At 36.6% G+C, this 14,503-nt stretch overlaps 2 protein-coding genes across 2 annotated transcripts in view; both read right to left on the bottom strand.

The window, feature by feature from the left end:
- LOC111605854 (TBC1 domain family member 8B-like) overlaps positions 1–9,807 on the bottom strand; it is a 47,141-nt gene extending 37,334 nt beyond the window's left edge. Inside the window, exons 1-9 of the mRNA XM_023325027.1 lie at positions 9,602–9,807; positions 8,228–8,315; positions 8,038–8,145; positions 7,641–7,833; positions 6,471–6,596; positions 5,237–5,360; positions 4,679–4,748; positions 2,483–2,597; positions 2,177–2,294 (exon numbers count right to left, since the gene is read on the bottom strand). Coding sequence (XP_023180795.1) covers positions 2,177–2,294; positions 2,483–2,597; positions 4,679–4,748; positions 5,237–5,360; positions 6,471–6,596; positions 7,641–7,833; positions 8,038–8,145; positions 8,228–8,315; positions 9,602–9,744 — 1,085 coding nt within the window. The 5' untranslated portion in view covers positions 9,745–9,807. The remainder of the gene's footprint in view (positions 1–2,176; positions 2,295–2,482; positions 2,598–4,678; positions 4,749–5,236; positions 5,361–6,470; positions 6,597–7,640; positions 7,834–8,037; positions 8,146–8,227; positions 8,316–9,601) is intronic.
- A 1,570-nt stretch (positions 9,808–11,377) lies between these two features.
- LOC102222586 (olfactomedin-like protein 1) lies at positions 11,378–14,501 on the bottom strand (the record flags this gene model as incomplete). Its single annotated transcript, XM_023349979.1, has 4 exons — positions 11,378–11,634; positions 11,777–11,936; positions 13,104–13,284; positions 14,340–14,501. Coding segments are annotated over 4 exons (660 nt in total), but the record flags the coding sequence as incomplete, so codon positions are not given.
- Between the last annotated feature and the right edge of the window lie 2 nt (positions 14,502–14,503).

The following is a 14,503-nucleotide window of genomic DNA, read 5'->3' as shown; positions in this document are numbered from 1 at the left end:
ACCTTCAATGTGGGAAAAAAATGGACAATTTTTAATTTGCTTATAAAAAATACACAACATCAAACTGACAAACTACAGTATGCATAGTTTAAAGATTTAAATAAGTGACAAAAATCTGAGCTTTCATTGAAGCCAGCTTTCCCAGTGAGAAGTAAACAAATGATGTGTCAAATCTTTTACTGAATGAAGGCGTCAGTACAACAAAAAGGACAAATGAATGAATGAAAAGAGGCACAGAGGAAGACATGGGGAACAGAAAAAAGAGACTGTGGGAGGATGGATGGCACAAGAAGGTTATGGGAATTATAAAGAAAGAAGTTTAGAATAGAAAAAAAAACCAAATAAGCTAATAAGAACAGAGTGTAGAGGGGATGAGTGGGAAGGTGTGTGACAGAGATCGATTGAGATGGGACTGTTTGCACGAGACAACACATTAAAAAAAGATCAAAATAGATGTGTTTCAGAGAAGTAAAGGTTAAATACTGCGTTAACACTCTGCATGTCCACATAACATGTACAATTGATTAAACAAAATCTAAAAAAAAAAAAAAAACAGTAGCAAATTATACACTACTGGTTCATGTTAGGGTAAACATGCAAGTGATTTGATTCTAATTTCATAATATATTGTGAAATTTTCTAAAATTGTCATAAACACAGAATTCGCTTAAGCACTTCAGGACTTTCTGCAATAATATAGAAATGACACTTGTTTAAAACTACAAACATGTTCAAATACAATAAGAAACTACTGCAAATCAAGTTCACACTAATGTTTGTTAAGCTTCCTTCAGCTTGTGCAACTGCTTATAATCTGCTGATCTTACATACTGCCTTTTAGGCCACATGTCTGTCTTATTAAATTTTAAACTCCAACCTTTATTGGTATTGACATTCTCTGTTTCTCAATAAATTAATGCAATTATTTAACATATGTTTGTAAAAGCAGGTACCACACAAAGGGATATCCTAATGTTGCAAGAACACAAGCCACAGCCTGAGATGGGGAAAAAATAAAGCTGAGACCGACGATAGTCTCCCTCCCAATTTCTTATCTCCGTGCTGCTTTTTGACCCGACAGCACTTAACCTTTTTTTCCCCCTCATCATTTTGTACTATTCCCAGGATCTTCCCAGTGTAAGGAGATCCCGTCCAGAGAGCCAGTCATACCACTTAGTGTTGACTTCTGACCAACCTTTCGCAACAATGCCAAGAAGGCAACAATGACTTCTCAATGTGATGCGGTGGCAGTCTGCCCACTGAAAACCAGAGCAAGAACAAAACCGGTTTGTGAATGGTTGCCTTAATTTATGCATGAACAAACTGCAAAAGAGGTTCACACATGGATCAAAATGTGATAAAGTGAATATCTGCATAATTCAGTTATAAAAGGTGGTAAGACATGAATAGCATTTTAGGATGAGCAGCTGTAAAGATATTTTCCAAAATAAATGTCCTTAGTTTTGCTCCTCGAAGTTACCAGCACTTACTAAACCAGAGGCTTTAGACTAAATATGATCCAAAATGCTAGAACTATGAATACCTCACATGGGTTAAATTTATGCTCTAAAGGGAGCATACATTTATACAAAGATGATTAACTAGATCTTAATTATTAACTTGCATCAGTTCTTCCATAGACACATGCTTCATAAATCAGGATCAGTGACTCTACCAAGTTGCCATAACTACAGCTCCATGTCAGCAAACATGTCAGTCGCCATGTGACACTTGTATTCAACATCGCAAGAGATAGAAGACTGAGACAGAAAGCTGCTCTGACTGCCATTGAAGGAACAAATTCAGTAAAAAGGATGCGATCCAAGCTTTAAAAAAAAAAAAAAAAAAAAAAAAAAAGACTTCCTCAGAATCATGGACCACCTTGTTTTTCCAAAACGCTCAGCATCTAAACATCTCCAGTTCTGACACCCTGATTGAGATTCATGAATAGATCTATTTGGAGTTGAGCCTAAAAACTGTGCTGCACATTTCTAAAGATGACACATTCTTTTAGATAATTCATGAGGGTGCTGTGGGAGATTTCTGAATGGGTTTCTCAGGCAACATATTTCAGAAAACAAAATTCAAATTACATCTCCATATTTGTGATTCTACCCAGTAAAGCAACAATGTGTGCCTGGATTCTTTATGCTATAAAATAATAAATGTCACTTACATATCCACTGGTACTCTTAATAGCAGAGGTAACATTGCTCCTTCATCATTCAGCTCCATCAGTCGAGGCTCCAGAAGTTCGATGATGGTCAGAGAAGTTCGGAACACAGCTTGCAGGCCTATCCAGAGAAAACCCTTTTTGAAAATAATGTCCAGCTTGTAAAGTTACAGAATAATGTCAGTTCTTCCTTTGGATTACAAGAGAATATAACATTCAGTGCAGGTGAAACACATACAAATACTAACTGGCATAGCTGCATTGATGAAGAATTTTAAAATTTTTACATTTGTTTGTTTGTGTGCCTGCCTTGTAAAATGATGAGGTCCCAGACAGCAAGAACAGAATCCCAGCAGGGCAGGGAAGTGAAGAGGGTGAGAAACCATGGCATCACAAAATGGACTAATAAGACTCCCGCCGAGTCCTGCAGGGAGGATGACACAACAGGAAACCTTGATTTGGCACAACCAACAATGTATTCAAGATGTGTTTTACAGACACATGGATGACAAATCTGTTCTTTAAATTAATCTCAAGTCAAGCTTCCAACACCACTTATGTATTGTAAAAGTTCTGGATTACAAACTTCTTTGGTCACTTTCCCTTGGAGGTGTGCTTGCACAAACATTTTTTGTCAATTGATCTGTGAAAAATACCAAAGATAATTGATTGCAACCTTTGTATAATTTCAATTTTTATTGTATATATAAAAAGCTCCATAGCAAAGACTAAAAAGAGTCAGTGCAGAAGAAAGTTTTCACCTGTGCTTCCTTCAAATAAAACATTGGCTAGAAGCTGTCATTTTAGGACAAGAGTGGATGAGATGGCTTTAGCCAACACCATCTTCCCACACATCTAATTTCTAAAGCAGTGAAAAACAAATTTTAACTGATAACAGTACAGAAAAAAAAACAGTACTTAGACAAGCTACAACATGCAATTCTATTCCTGCTTGCACATGCTTTAAATGGCACTCCATGAAAAGGAAAAAAGAAGACTCAAAGAGGATTATGTGATGGCCACGACTGAGAAATGTACACCAGTGGGATCAAGTGGGATTGCTTCATCTCATGTGGGCCTGCTATTGCTCCTATATGGCAAAAATGGTGAACAAAATCCACTAAATAAGCTTCCCACCCCCCAAAAAACTAAATAAATTTATTTTTACACAGATTTTAAAGTTTGTTTATTCAGAGTTGCTGCAAAACAGTTTTCCTTTTTGCATCCTTTTACTTAAAATTACTAGAAAGTAACTTATTTTACCCTTTAACTGAGTTGTAAAAGTTGCATCAAATCAATTTGGAAAAAAAATGCAGGGATATAAATTATCTGTGGTGGTACATTTCCCACTGTTTGATTCAACTGTACAGTCTTTGCGCACCTGCATCAAACCAGAAGACTAAATGCACCAAATGAATGGTTCAATCACGTTTTGTATGGCAGGAAAGTGACGTCCCAGGAATGTGCTCAATGTAGAACTGCATCAACAACAATGACAAGCCTAAAGTCAATAGTGGATGGCAGAGGAGGCCCAGCTGATGATGGATTCATTACGCAGGTCCCTAACAGAGGACTTACTCATTATTTGGCTATGACATGCACTCAACAGTATGCTGAATATTTCTCTCTTTTCAGAGCCTATGAAGTCCACAGTAAACAGGAGAACCTGAGTTTACTCCCATTTATTTGCTTTCCCCAAAAGAGTGGCCGGCAGAACAAGGTTCTCATGGTTTGATAGTTTCAACAAAAATACCATGGTCTTGCAATACTTACACATATACTTTAGGCAAAAAATGTATATGTAATCCAGTCAGTTTTTAATTTTAAACCAAAAACTCATACTGTTTCAGAGAAAATAATACAAGTTATTATAATGGAATCTGTAATATTTATTTATTGGTATTTTGAGATGTAGACTTCTGCAAGAATATAGTACAAACCAAATCACTAAAGTAGGCGCTAATAAGCCAGGGTTTGTTAGTTAAATGTGTCATTTGTTCCAGTGCAAGCCTGTGGAGAAGCATGCTGGCTTTAGCTTTGTAATTCTAGTGGATTGTTTAAAACTATTTTGACTCAGTGCATCGATTATGGAATACATGCCATTTTAACTGACAATACTACTTCATCTATTACAATTGCAAAGCAATATTCAGATCATGAATCTTAAAAATTCTGAATGATCGCTCAAGTAATAATCTGTTCATTTTTTTATTAGCAACACTAGCTGGTTTACAGTGAGCTGGATAAAACCTTCCTTGGAAAAAATCCTTAAGGACAGAAAGTGCAAGAGTGAAAAAAAACAAAAATCAAACATAATGAAAGAGAAATGTCTTTGTCTTCATGAAAAGTAAGAACAGTTTGTGAAAATGAGATGAGTGCGGTAAAGTTTTTTTTGTCGCTGCTATTTAGATCAACACTGAGGATTTTCTTAAGCATGGAGAAAACATCTAAGCCTATAAACACTATGTTGCTGGCAAGTAAAGCCAAAGGCCCTTTGTTTCTCACCAAGTGCTTGGAGAGCCGAGCCTTCCGGTGTTTGAGGAACTGATCGAAGACCTTCACCTGATGTTGGACTCTGATTAGAAGAAGAAGAAAAATGTTAGTTTAGTTTTATTGTAGTGGAATAGAGAGAAACAGAGGCGGATACAACAAAAAAGGATTTTGAACGCAGTTTCAGGAGATGAATTTAACATACACTGAAAAGAGGATGCAGAAATGAAATGCTTCCATCATCCGTCTCTTGTACATAAACCTACACAAAAAGCATCACTGGTCTGATGCTTCTTGCTACATATTGTAAAGTTTATTTTACAATAAAATAAACAGATTCAGAACCAAAACATTGTGGATAATATCAACATTCTTAAGCTCATTCAGATCAAAGATTTAAAGAAATCATAAGGCTGAGTAGATCCAGAAATCAGAAATAAATGCTAAATACTGGAAGAGTAAATACTTTTCCAGGCAAATTTCTAACTTTTCCTCAGCTTTCATGAATTTCTCAGAAAACTGCAATATAATTTTTCCAAAGACATGTTGTGCACCTTCAAACTCAGTTCTTACTTTGTGAGACTGAGGTCAAACAGTTCAGCCAGATATTTGGATTTACCCAACAAGGCTGTCAGAGCCCAGAAAGCCTCCTCCTCTCCCAAATGCATCAGCAGCACAGCAACTATGTAAGACATCCCTGTGAAACAAACAAGAACACGCATGTATGCTTTTTTTTCTGGACAACAAAGTACAAATTATACTTAACGTAAATATTGTAAACATTGGAAAATGTAGTTAATAGGCTGTGTATTGCTTGAAATGCTTTAATAGTGTTTGTGTCTAAGAGAGCAACTACAATAAATAAATGTTTTCCTTACTGATTCTACAGAGACAACAAAAACATTTTTCTTTTTCTCATCTAGTCCATTTATTGGGTCAAATTATTTTTCGCATAAGAATTTTAATGAAATGTATGAAATATCACCTAAAATTTGAATAACATGCTGCCAAGGTTTTACACAATACAATGATGGGCATACAATAGACAAGACTTTTACATTTATTTAGCTTACTTTTACTTCTTTGGTTTAAATTTGCATGTAATGAAAGGCAAATTCTTCAAAAGAAAAATAGTTATTTTATTTCTTATTACTTGTAATCACCAAATTATAAGCATTTTTACTATTTAAATTAAACTAGAGCAGAAATGTCAGAACAGAATCTTATTACTAATTTTAAGCTATATCGGCTTTTTTCTAAAGTAAAGCATATTTAATACATTGCCCTATACATTTATTGGAACTCCTTCATGATGGGGAAAAAGATAAAATAAAAAATGAAACTATATAATTATTGTCCTCTACTACCATCTTCTGGTCATAATGTGTATTGCAGTCACCTCTTTATTTGTAAACACTGTTGGAAAAAGTGGGATACTTTGATGGTTTAAACTTGGTTTCACTTTGAAGTTTTGAATGTTTCTTTCAGTAATAAAATACAAGTGTAAGTAACAGAAATAACAGACTTGCTTTATTTCAAATGCAATGCTGTATATTGTTATTACAGGATGTAAATGAAAGAAAAATATAGACACAGCAGTGTCACCTCAGGGAAATACAAATAAATATGTAAACATATATAACGAGACACTAGTAAATATATGAACTCTTCTTTAAAGTCAGTGACGTGTACCTGCAGACAATGACTTTGTATAATAACAAAGTTTGCGTAGTAAGGTTTTTAAGCTGAGAGGACAAGTCAGGAACAGAGAGAAAGGCAGGGATGTGCAGTTATGAGAAAACGTTACCTTGGCTGTAACCAACTTGTGGATTGTATTTTGCATAAGCAACGAGGACCCTGAAGAGTTTAGCCTGACCCTCAATGGCCTCTGAGCTCTGTCCCATCAGGGACTGGTGGGTTGGAAAGGATCGCTCTGTGGTCAGACGAGATCACACACAAAAAACAACATTCATTTTTTCTACCCAGCCTAATCATTATAATAGGTAATGTCTTACCTTAACACTTTGTATTAATGCACATAAAACAAATTATACATATGCAATTACAGAGAGTAGTGTGGCATGAATGGTAGCAAAATTATGGATTAAAATTATATGACTGGAAGTATATGAACCTAAAGGCAAAGTTTGCTTATATTTTTTACCCCTTCACACACACCTTGGAAAAAACTGGTAAAATTGAGAAAAAAAAAATCAGTAGTGCTGTGATGTGGTTTTTGCAGCCGTAGTGATATCTGTTGTTTTTTTTTTGTCACCTTTGAATGTTTGCGATGAGACAAATTTCAATACCAAAGATAGTTTGAGTAAATACAAAAGCTGTCTGAATCAACCAATCACTATGTAAAATTTTTAAAAGTCAATGTTTTTTTAACCAGAAATTAACTGAAAAAGAGAAAAACAAAATTGGAAATCTGGGTTCAGTTTCACCACTCACTCCCAGGACTGATTACTGCCAGACATGTCGAATCATAAAATCCAAAAGGCCAGAAGATATCAAAGCTACACATCATCCCTTAGAAATCCAACTGGGATTGGGTGGCAAGACCTTAAACAAGCCGCACATGTTTGAAAACGCTCGAGTATGTCTGGCTTGAAACAACTCAGAAAAGAAGAGTGGGCCACACACAATGCCTCCACATGGATCGAGTCTGTTATCACAAGCACCTGAGGAACAGCTGTTACTGGAAAGTGGAGCACAGAAAGCTGCTCATGTGGCATTTCTATTTTCTCTTTGAGAAAACTTGGTTTGGTCGACTTTTTCTACACCAAAACAAAATCTGCTTCTTTTTTTATTTACTCAGGCTATCTTTGTCTCATGTTGAAGTTTGTTTAATCATATAAAACAAATTTATCTAACAAAAACAGAAGAGGTCTCTAAGGGGTTAAATGCTTTTTCACAGCATGGCAGTGTCAGGAATGGAGTAAGGCTTGAAATGTGCTTTCCCGTATGAACTCACGTAGGTCAAGGGCGATCTGTCTGAACAGAGTTATTTCATCGATAGAGTAGCAATTCTCATTCGAGCCCGAGAGCTGTCGTTGGTTCAAACCCAGATCATTCTGAGTATCGCTCAGTGTGGCAATCGCAGACAAAATGCCATATTCACTGACGCCCAAATCCACAAGGGGTCCTCGCACTTCCAACAAACATGTCTGTTTAGGGGAAAAAACAAGAAAAAAACAACAGGTATAAACTTTTCTTATAAGAAAATTTATAATGTTTCATCTATTGAAGAATTAAGAACTGTTTTGAGATCAATAAGTTAATGATGTGTTGTAAAGAAATACTGTAAAAAAGGGACAAAACACACACACTAAACATAAATATCATGGAAAAACAGAGAATCTGTAATTTACCTGATAGTTGAAGTCACTACATTCTCTCACACCGTCAACGTTCAGAAGGCACTTCCACACTCTCCCTCGCAAACTAGGAGGAATGCCCATCCGGATAAAGCGTTCAATCTGAAAACAATAAGTTGAAGAACAAACAAGCTTAGATAGTAAGGAACATGTTTTCACTCTTTGTTTCCTATTTAGGTCTAACCTGACTCTTGCAGATGAAGCTGGCTCCATTCCAGTAGCTGAGCAGTTCACACAGCTCCTTCACCCTCACCAAGCTCAGCTGGGGGTAGCTGACAGAAAACATTTGTGGAATAACCTTCAATGTCGTTCACTCTTAGAAATATAGCCAGTCATGTTTGCACTGTTCTCCTGTTATTGAAAATTAGGTCATGGAGTTAGAAGGTCCACAAGGAGAACCCAAACATCCCTCCCCAAAGGGAAACTCTGCAGCTCATTCATAAAGGTACATAAAGGTTTTTCATCAAGTTCAGGTCCCAGCTCTACTGACTACTAAATATAGTAAGATGACTTTTAGTGGTCAGTTCAGGCTTTCAGTAGTTCGTTCTGGCAACTGGGGCAATAACTGGATGCTGAATGTTTTGCGTTTTTGTGTTAGTATTATGATACAGCAGAACAATGGTACTTTTGTAAAAGATCATTACATCCTGAGAATCTAATTCTGGACAATGCCTTCACCACTGAGTGTGGGTGCAGGTTGCATCACAGCTGGGAATGTCAGTTATATCTCTCTGAACCAGAGTTAAAGCAAAGATAATTAGCAAAACCTCTACAGACAATGATGTGAAAAGAAGGTGCAAACAATTAACTTTGACTTCTGCCATTCTGACAACACATTGTTGACGTTCCACCACTAGCAAGGAGGCACACAGTGGATTCAAGAGCAGCTTTTTAATCGAAAAGGCCCTGGAATTATTGCATAAATTGTATTTGTTCCCAGTCTCTCTTTTATGGAATCATGAACCATTCCATTAATTCATGCAAGGCCTGCTTTGCTTTGGATGTTCTTCTGGTTCATGACTTCCTGGATGAGTGGAGTAATTTTGGTAGGCCAGTCACCCCACCCCACTCCATATTTATCCATTATTGGATAGTGACTCTCACAGTGCTTTGCTAGTCCCAACATTTCAAGAAAGGATGTGTAACAATTTCCAGTCCTAGAAATGCCAGTGACTTATGTCAGTGTCTCTTTGATGGTCAAGATGCACTACGTTGTGAGAATATTTCTGCTCACTTCATGTGGTCACAGGTTCTATTAAGCCTAATTTAAAAAAGGTCTTGCTAATAATCTAGTGTGACAAGTAATATTGAATTCAGCTAGATTTCCAAATATGTGATTAATGGCAGTCATTTTAATAGAGCGCCATTACTTCACACCAGGCTGGGTTGCCTTACTACATTGTTTAAAAAAATTATTTGGAATTTAATCAGACTGAAACGTCTTTTTACATCACAAAATGAAAAACATATCTTCAGCCTTATGAGGTCATGACAAGCTTAGATAGTATTAATTTCACGGAACTAACCCAGCATTAATTAGATCAAACATGTGTCGCACCTGTAATCGTGACATCTGTGGTGAAGTTTTTGCTCCCTTCTGTTGGTGAAAGCAAAGCCGAATTCATCAAAACCTACACCCTCACTGCGCCTTTTATCTGTTGAGCTTCTCCAGCTGGCGCTACTGCTGCTTCTTCTTCTCATTTTACTTTCCTTTTTCAATCTACTAAGTGTTAATAAAATACCGTGATTAAGGAAATTTCTAAACGACCCGCTTTGTTCAACTACTGTCAAGCTCAACGAAATTCAAATTTGAGAACGCCCCTAATCCTACGTCATGGAGCGTCACTGGATTAGTTTCTTATACTACCATAATATTGGCAAAGTAATTCTGATTATGGATTATAATTTCTTTAAAATATTAAATATAGTTTAGAATAATTTAAAATATCTTAACAAATCTGGTTCTTTGTTAAGTGAAAATACCCGGGATAAAGACTTTCGTTCTTCTATTTGTTTAACTCTTATCTACCGTTCAGCCTATGAAATTTCCGGGCTGAAAGTCATGACAAGAACCGAGGGAAGAGTTGTTATCTTGAGCATAAAAAATACAGTCAAAGCACGTCGATGGTTTCATAAAACGCCCTGTCCGAGCATGGCAGACCGTAATACGGCTCCCTTTCTCCGCCGCCCTCCAAGCCGGCTGGGAAATGATGCGGACCCGGACCAAGTCACAAGACACTAAAAAGGTGACCTCTCATTGGCGGACTTTATGATAAATTACTTATGCAGTATTGTTGTTTATTCTCGATGAAGTCGAGGAAAGCTAAATTAAAGAGGTTTTAAAAGTCGAAAATTTAAATTAAAAGGGAAAAAAAGCCACGGTGTGCTTTAATATTTATTTGCGTCGATATCTGGACATGCGAATGAATGAAATAATATTAATTTTTTCAGAAACTCTTATATATAGATCACAAACCAAAGCAGAAGATGGAAGATGGAAGCTCACATTCATTTTTAATACATGTAGAGCAAACTTTGGTGTTCTATAATATAGATAGATAGATAGATAGATAGATAGATAGATAGATAGATAGATAGATAGATAGATAGATAGATAGATAGATAGATAGATAGATAGATAGATAGATAGATAGATAGATAGATAGATAGATAGATAGATAGATAGATAGATAGATAGATAGATAGATAGATAGATAGATAGATAGATAGATAGATAGATAGATAGATAGATAGATAGATAGATAGATAGATAGATAGATAGTATCCTATCTAACATGGATTAAACATTATCTTGTGATTGTGAGCGTGAGTGGGAATAAAAATAGCAATAGGTATTTTGCTCCATATAACACAGTAGGAGTGTAACAGGTAAACCTTCTATGGATGCAAACTCAACTAAAAACCCACCTGTTTAGGATTGTATTTGAAACGTAATCAATTACGTTCCATCAAATTTATTGATGGAACCTGACTTAATGTCGTGTTTTGATTGTTGATTCTACGTTGCATTATGTTTCTGTGTTTGATATGATGTAAAGCACTTTGAAATGCCTTGCTGCTGAAATGTACTATACAAATAAAATTTGATTTGATTTGATTTGATTATCATTCCAAAGTCATCTAAAATTATGTTCACCCAGCCAAGACATGAAGTTTGATCAAAATGCACACAACTTATGTTATCTTTATTGCTCTGACATAAACACTAAGCTTTGTATGAAGCTTGTTTACTTAGCCATAACCATGACCACTAAGGAATACATCCATTGCCAGCAAAGGATGAATGAAGTAACATTTGATGAGATCCATCAAATTCCTTGATGCTTTTATTGTAATTATTTTTTCTGGGGGGGCATGTTAGATGTGCTAATGCAGGTTTTGATGCTGAGTACAGGGTGAAAAGAAAACATGTTTCACTGGGATGTAACTTGGGCATTGCTGCGCGTTTCCACTTTGTATATTGTCTGGTAGCCATCATCCCAGGCATACAGCTGTTTGTCCCCTGGGTGATAGTGGATGCTGCTGTGGCTGGTGTAGCGCTTTGGGAAGAACATCACTGGACTCTCATTGCTGCATGGACACAACATGGAAAACATAAATCATTTAACCACATCCATTTAAAATGTGTCAAACTGCAGATTATTATTTTAGTGTGCATTGTTGGTAAACCTGACATTTATGACTGCACACTCAGACTGCGTTGTACACTAACCTGTGAATGGTGTCATGGATGTCATACAGACACTGGATGGTGGAGCGACCTCCATATCGTGTGTTGTAGACCACGTAAAGCGTCCCACATATCAGGAAAGCCCCCTCAGCATCACTGCTTCTGCACTGTGTGTCCCAGGTGTACTCCACTGCTAAACTTACTGGTGAAAACAACATTTGTTGAATTATTATTGGCAGTTCTTGCCTGAATGTCAACCTGGACAAACCCATTCTTTTTCCACCCCCCAACAATTACAATTGTTATATGGTCAGGATAGATTATAAGGTGATCCTGCACAAAGCATGCAAGCTACCCTTCCTATTTTTGTTAGCAGAAAGTACATGTATAAAAGCAATAACAAACTTGTTCAGGGTACAACTGGAAAAGAAGTTATATATTTTTTGCTTGCGTGCCCCCTTTCCATACCACCATAAACTCTATACAAAGATTTTATACACCAAAAGAAAATAATTATTGAATCCCCTGTTGGTTTTATCTGAGTCTCCCGAAACATTTTTGATTCAATTTATATGGAAAGACAGAATAACACAAGAAACATCAGAAAATGCATAACTTAACTGTTAGGTAAAAACGACTTATTAATCCACCTCCATAAAAACATGACTTAGAACTTGGTGATGAATTATATTGGCCCGCACAGCCTTGAAACATTTCTACATAGCTGGTCACCAGGTTTTCATGTATCTCTGGAGGGATTTTTTCTGACTCCTCAGCTTTGCAGAGATTCTTAATCCTTAAGGCTGATTTTAAGAAACTGGAAGCTCTCTTAACAGATCTTTTGAATGCAAGATTTTAATCCATTATTAACAATCTTTCCACATGTACCTGTGGACTGTCCCTCAACTTTGTCATGATTATTCTCTCAGCATGAGCCAAGCCTTGATAGTAGCTACAGACTGAATGTGAGTGGTGGTCATTTTAGGTTTCTTCCTATAATCAACACTAATGGAGTATGTTTAATGGTGGAAAACATAACCCCATTTCTTCCTAATTAACTACTCTTTCACATTGTCTGCAATGTCAAGTGGTCCTGGTACACTTGTTTTGCATTTAACTATTTTCAGGACAGAGCCATTGATTGATATATTGTTTCTATTCATGCTTTAGCTTACTGAATATGAGCTCAACCTTATTGTCTTGTTAAATGAAATTTTCTGTCAATCGAATATAATAAACTGAATACTAATGAAAATTTAGAGATGTATTGATAAAAGGTTTTATTACGCTGTTAGTAGTTCTGTGTAACACAGACCTATCATTCATTAATTAAGAAAAAAAAAATGTCCACATTTGAAGGTCCTCACACCTTTGTCTAGCTTGGTGATGACCAGGTTTCCTCCGTACTCAAGATCCGCATGAATAACCCAAAGGCCAAGTTCATCTACAGCCATGTCCAGATAAGTGTTGGGATTGAGGCTGTAGACAGGAAGACGGCCGGCTCCGGGAAGAAGGGTTCTATCTACCACAGTGCCATTGAGCAGATCCACCTTTAAAAGTGAAGAGAAATAATTTAAGGAATACAAACTGTGCTCATCAACACAGAAAACGGAGCGTGAGTTTTTCTTGTTCGGAACAGATCATTTATCCATTCACTATCTTATGCAAGGTTGCAGAGGTAACAGGTCCGAAAGTAGAATCCAAACGTTCCTGTCATGCTTTTCAGCATGTTCTTAAGGATTCTTTGGTGTTCCCAAGCCAAAAGGAATGCATAGTTCATCTGGTTCCCTTTGCCCTCGTCCTAGTGGAACATGTAATGAAAACCTCAAAATGGAGTCAATCAAAATTCAGCTTAATTAAAGCCATGGCTGTTATTGCCTTCAGCAAATTCTAGAAACCCTACAAAGGAAAATCGTTTAGCTTTTTCTCTCTGGAATGTGATTCTTAGTGGTGATCCAGATTCCTTGATTGCAGATGAGAAGTGGAATGTAAATGGGAAATACAAGTTGGAAGCTGTTTTTTTTTTTCAAAGTTTAAAGTTTAAGTTTATTATCAAACAGTCCTTGCATTAATACAGAGAAGGGCTCAATCCATCTATCCATTGCATGTTTTATGCACCATAACCTCACTTTAGAGCAAGAAACTAAGACAATTGAACCCCAAATCAGAAAAAATGGGGTTTATGCATTTTTGGTGTGAACACGTTGTACAAATGCAATTTCCTCATAAACACTCAGAGTTTCCTGGAAAAATTAGCATCATTGGAACAAATTTGTTTCTTTTGGCACTGTGTTCTCAGTGACCTCAGCTAACACAGTGGGACAAAGAAAAGAGCACAGAACTCTGTTCCTGATGTTGACGATTCCTTAAAATGACCAGACTTAAGGCCAACAGCTGCTATGAGTTCAAGAGATTATCTGTGTGAAATCATGTTCAGGGTAATAAACTGTGCAGTCAGAGACTGTTCTTTATAACACCAACAACAGAACATGAACTTGCAGTTCCTATCTCTGCAGTTTTTTTTTCTTTGCTTGATGTAGCTCAATAGAGAAATGCATGAATGACCTATTAGGTTGCACTTTGACAAAAACTCTCAGTGACAAACCTTCAGTATTTCATTGGGTGTATCTGCCTTGTGGCAATAGAGGAATCCATTGTAGATCACGTGACCCGTGCCCTGCCAGTAAAAAGGCAGCTGCACCTCATTTGCTGGAGGTGTGGAAGTCTTTGTGAAGCTCTTCAGAGATTTGTACTCCAGAATGGTGTTGT

This window comes from Xiphophorus maculatus, chromosome 2, assembly GCF_002775205.1.
Source record: "Xiphophorus maculatus strain JP 163 A chromosome 2, X_maculatus-5.0-male, whole genome shotgun sequence".
In the NCBI taxonomy this organism is placed as follows: Eukaryota; Metazoa; Chordata; class Actinopteri; order Cyprinodontiformes; family Poeciliidae; genus Xiphophorus; species Xiphophorus maculatus.
This window is presented reverse-complemented; position numbering and strand designations above follow the sequence as displayed.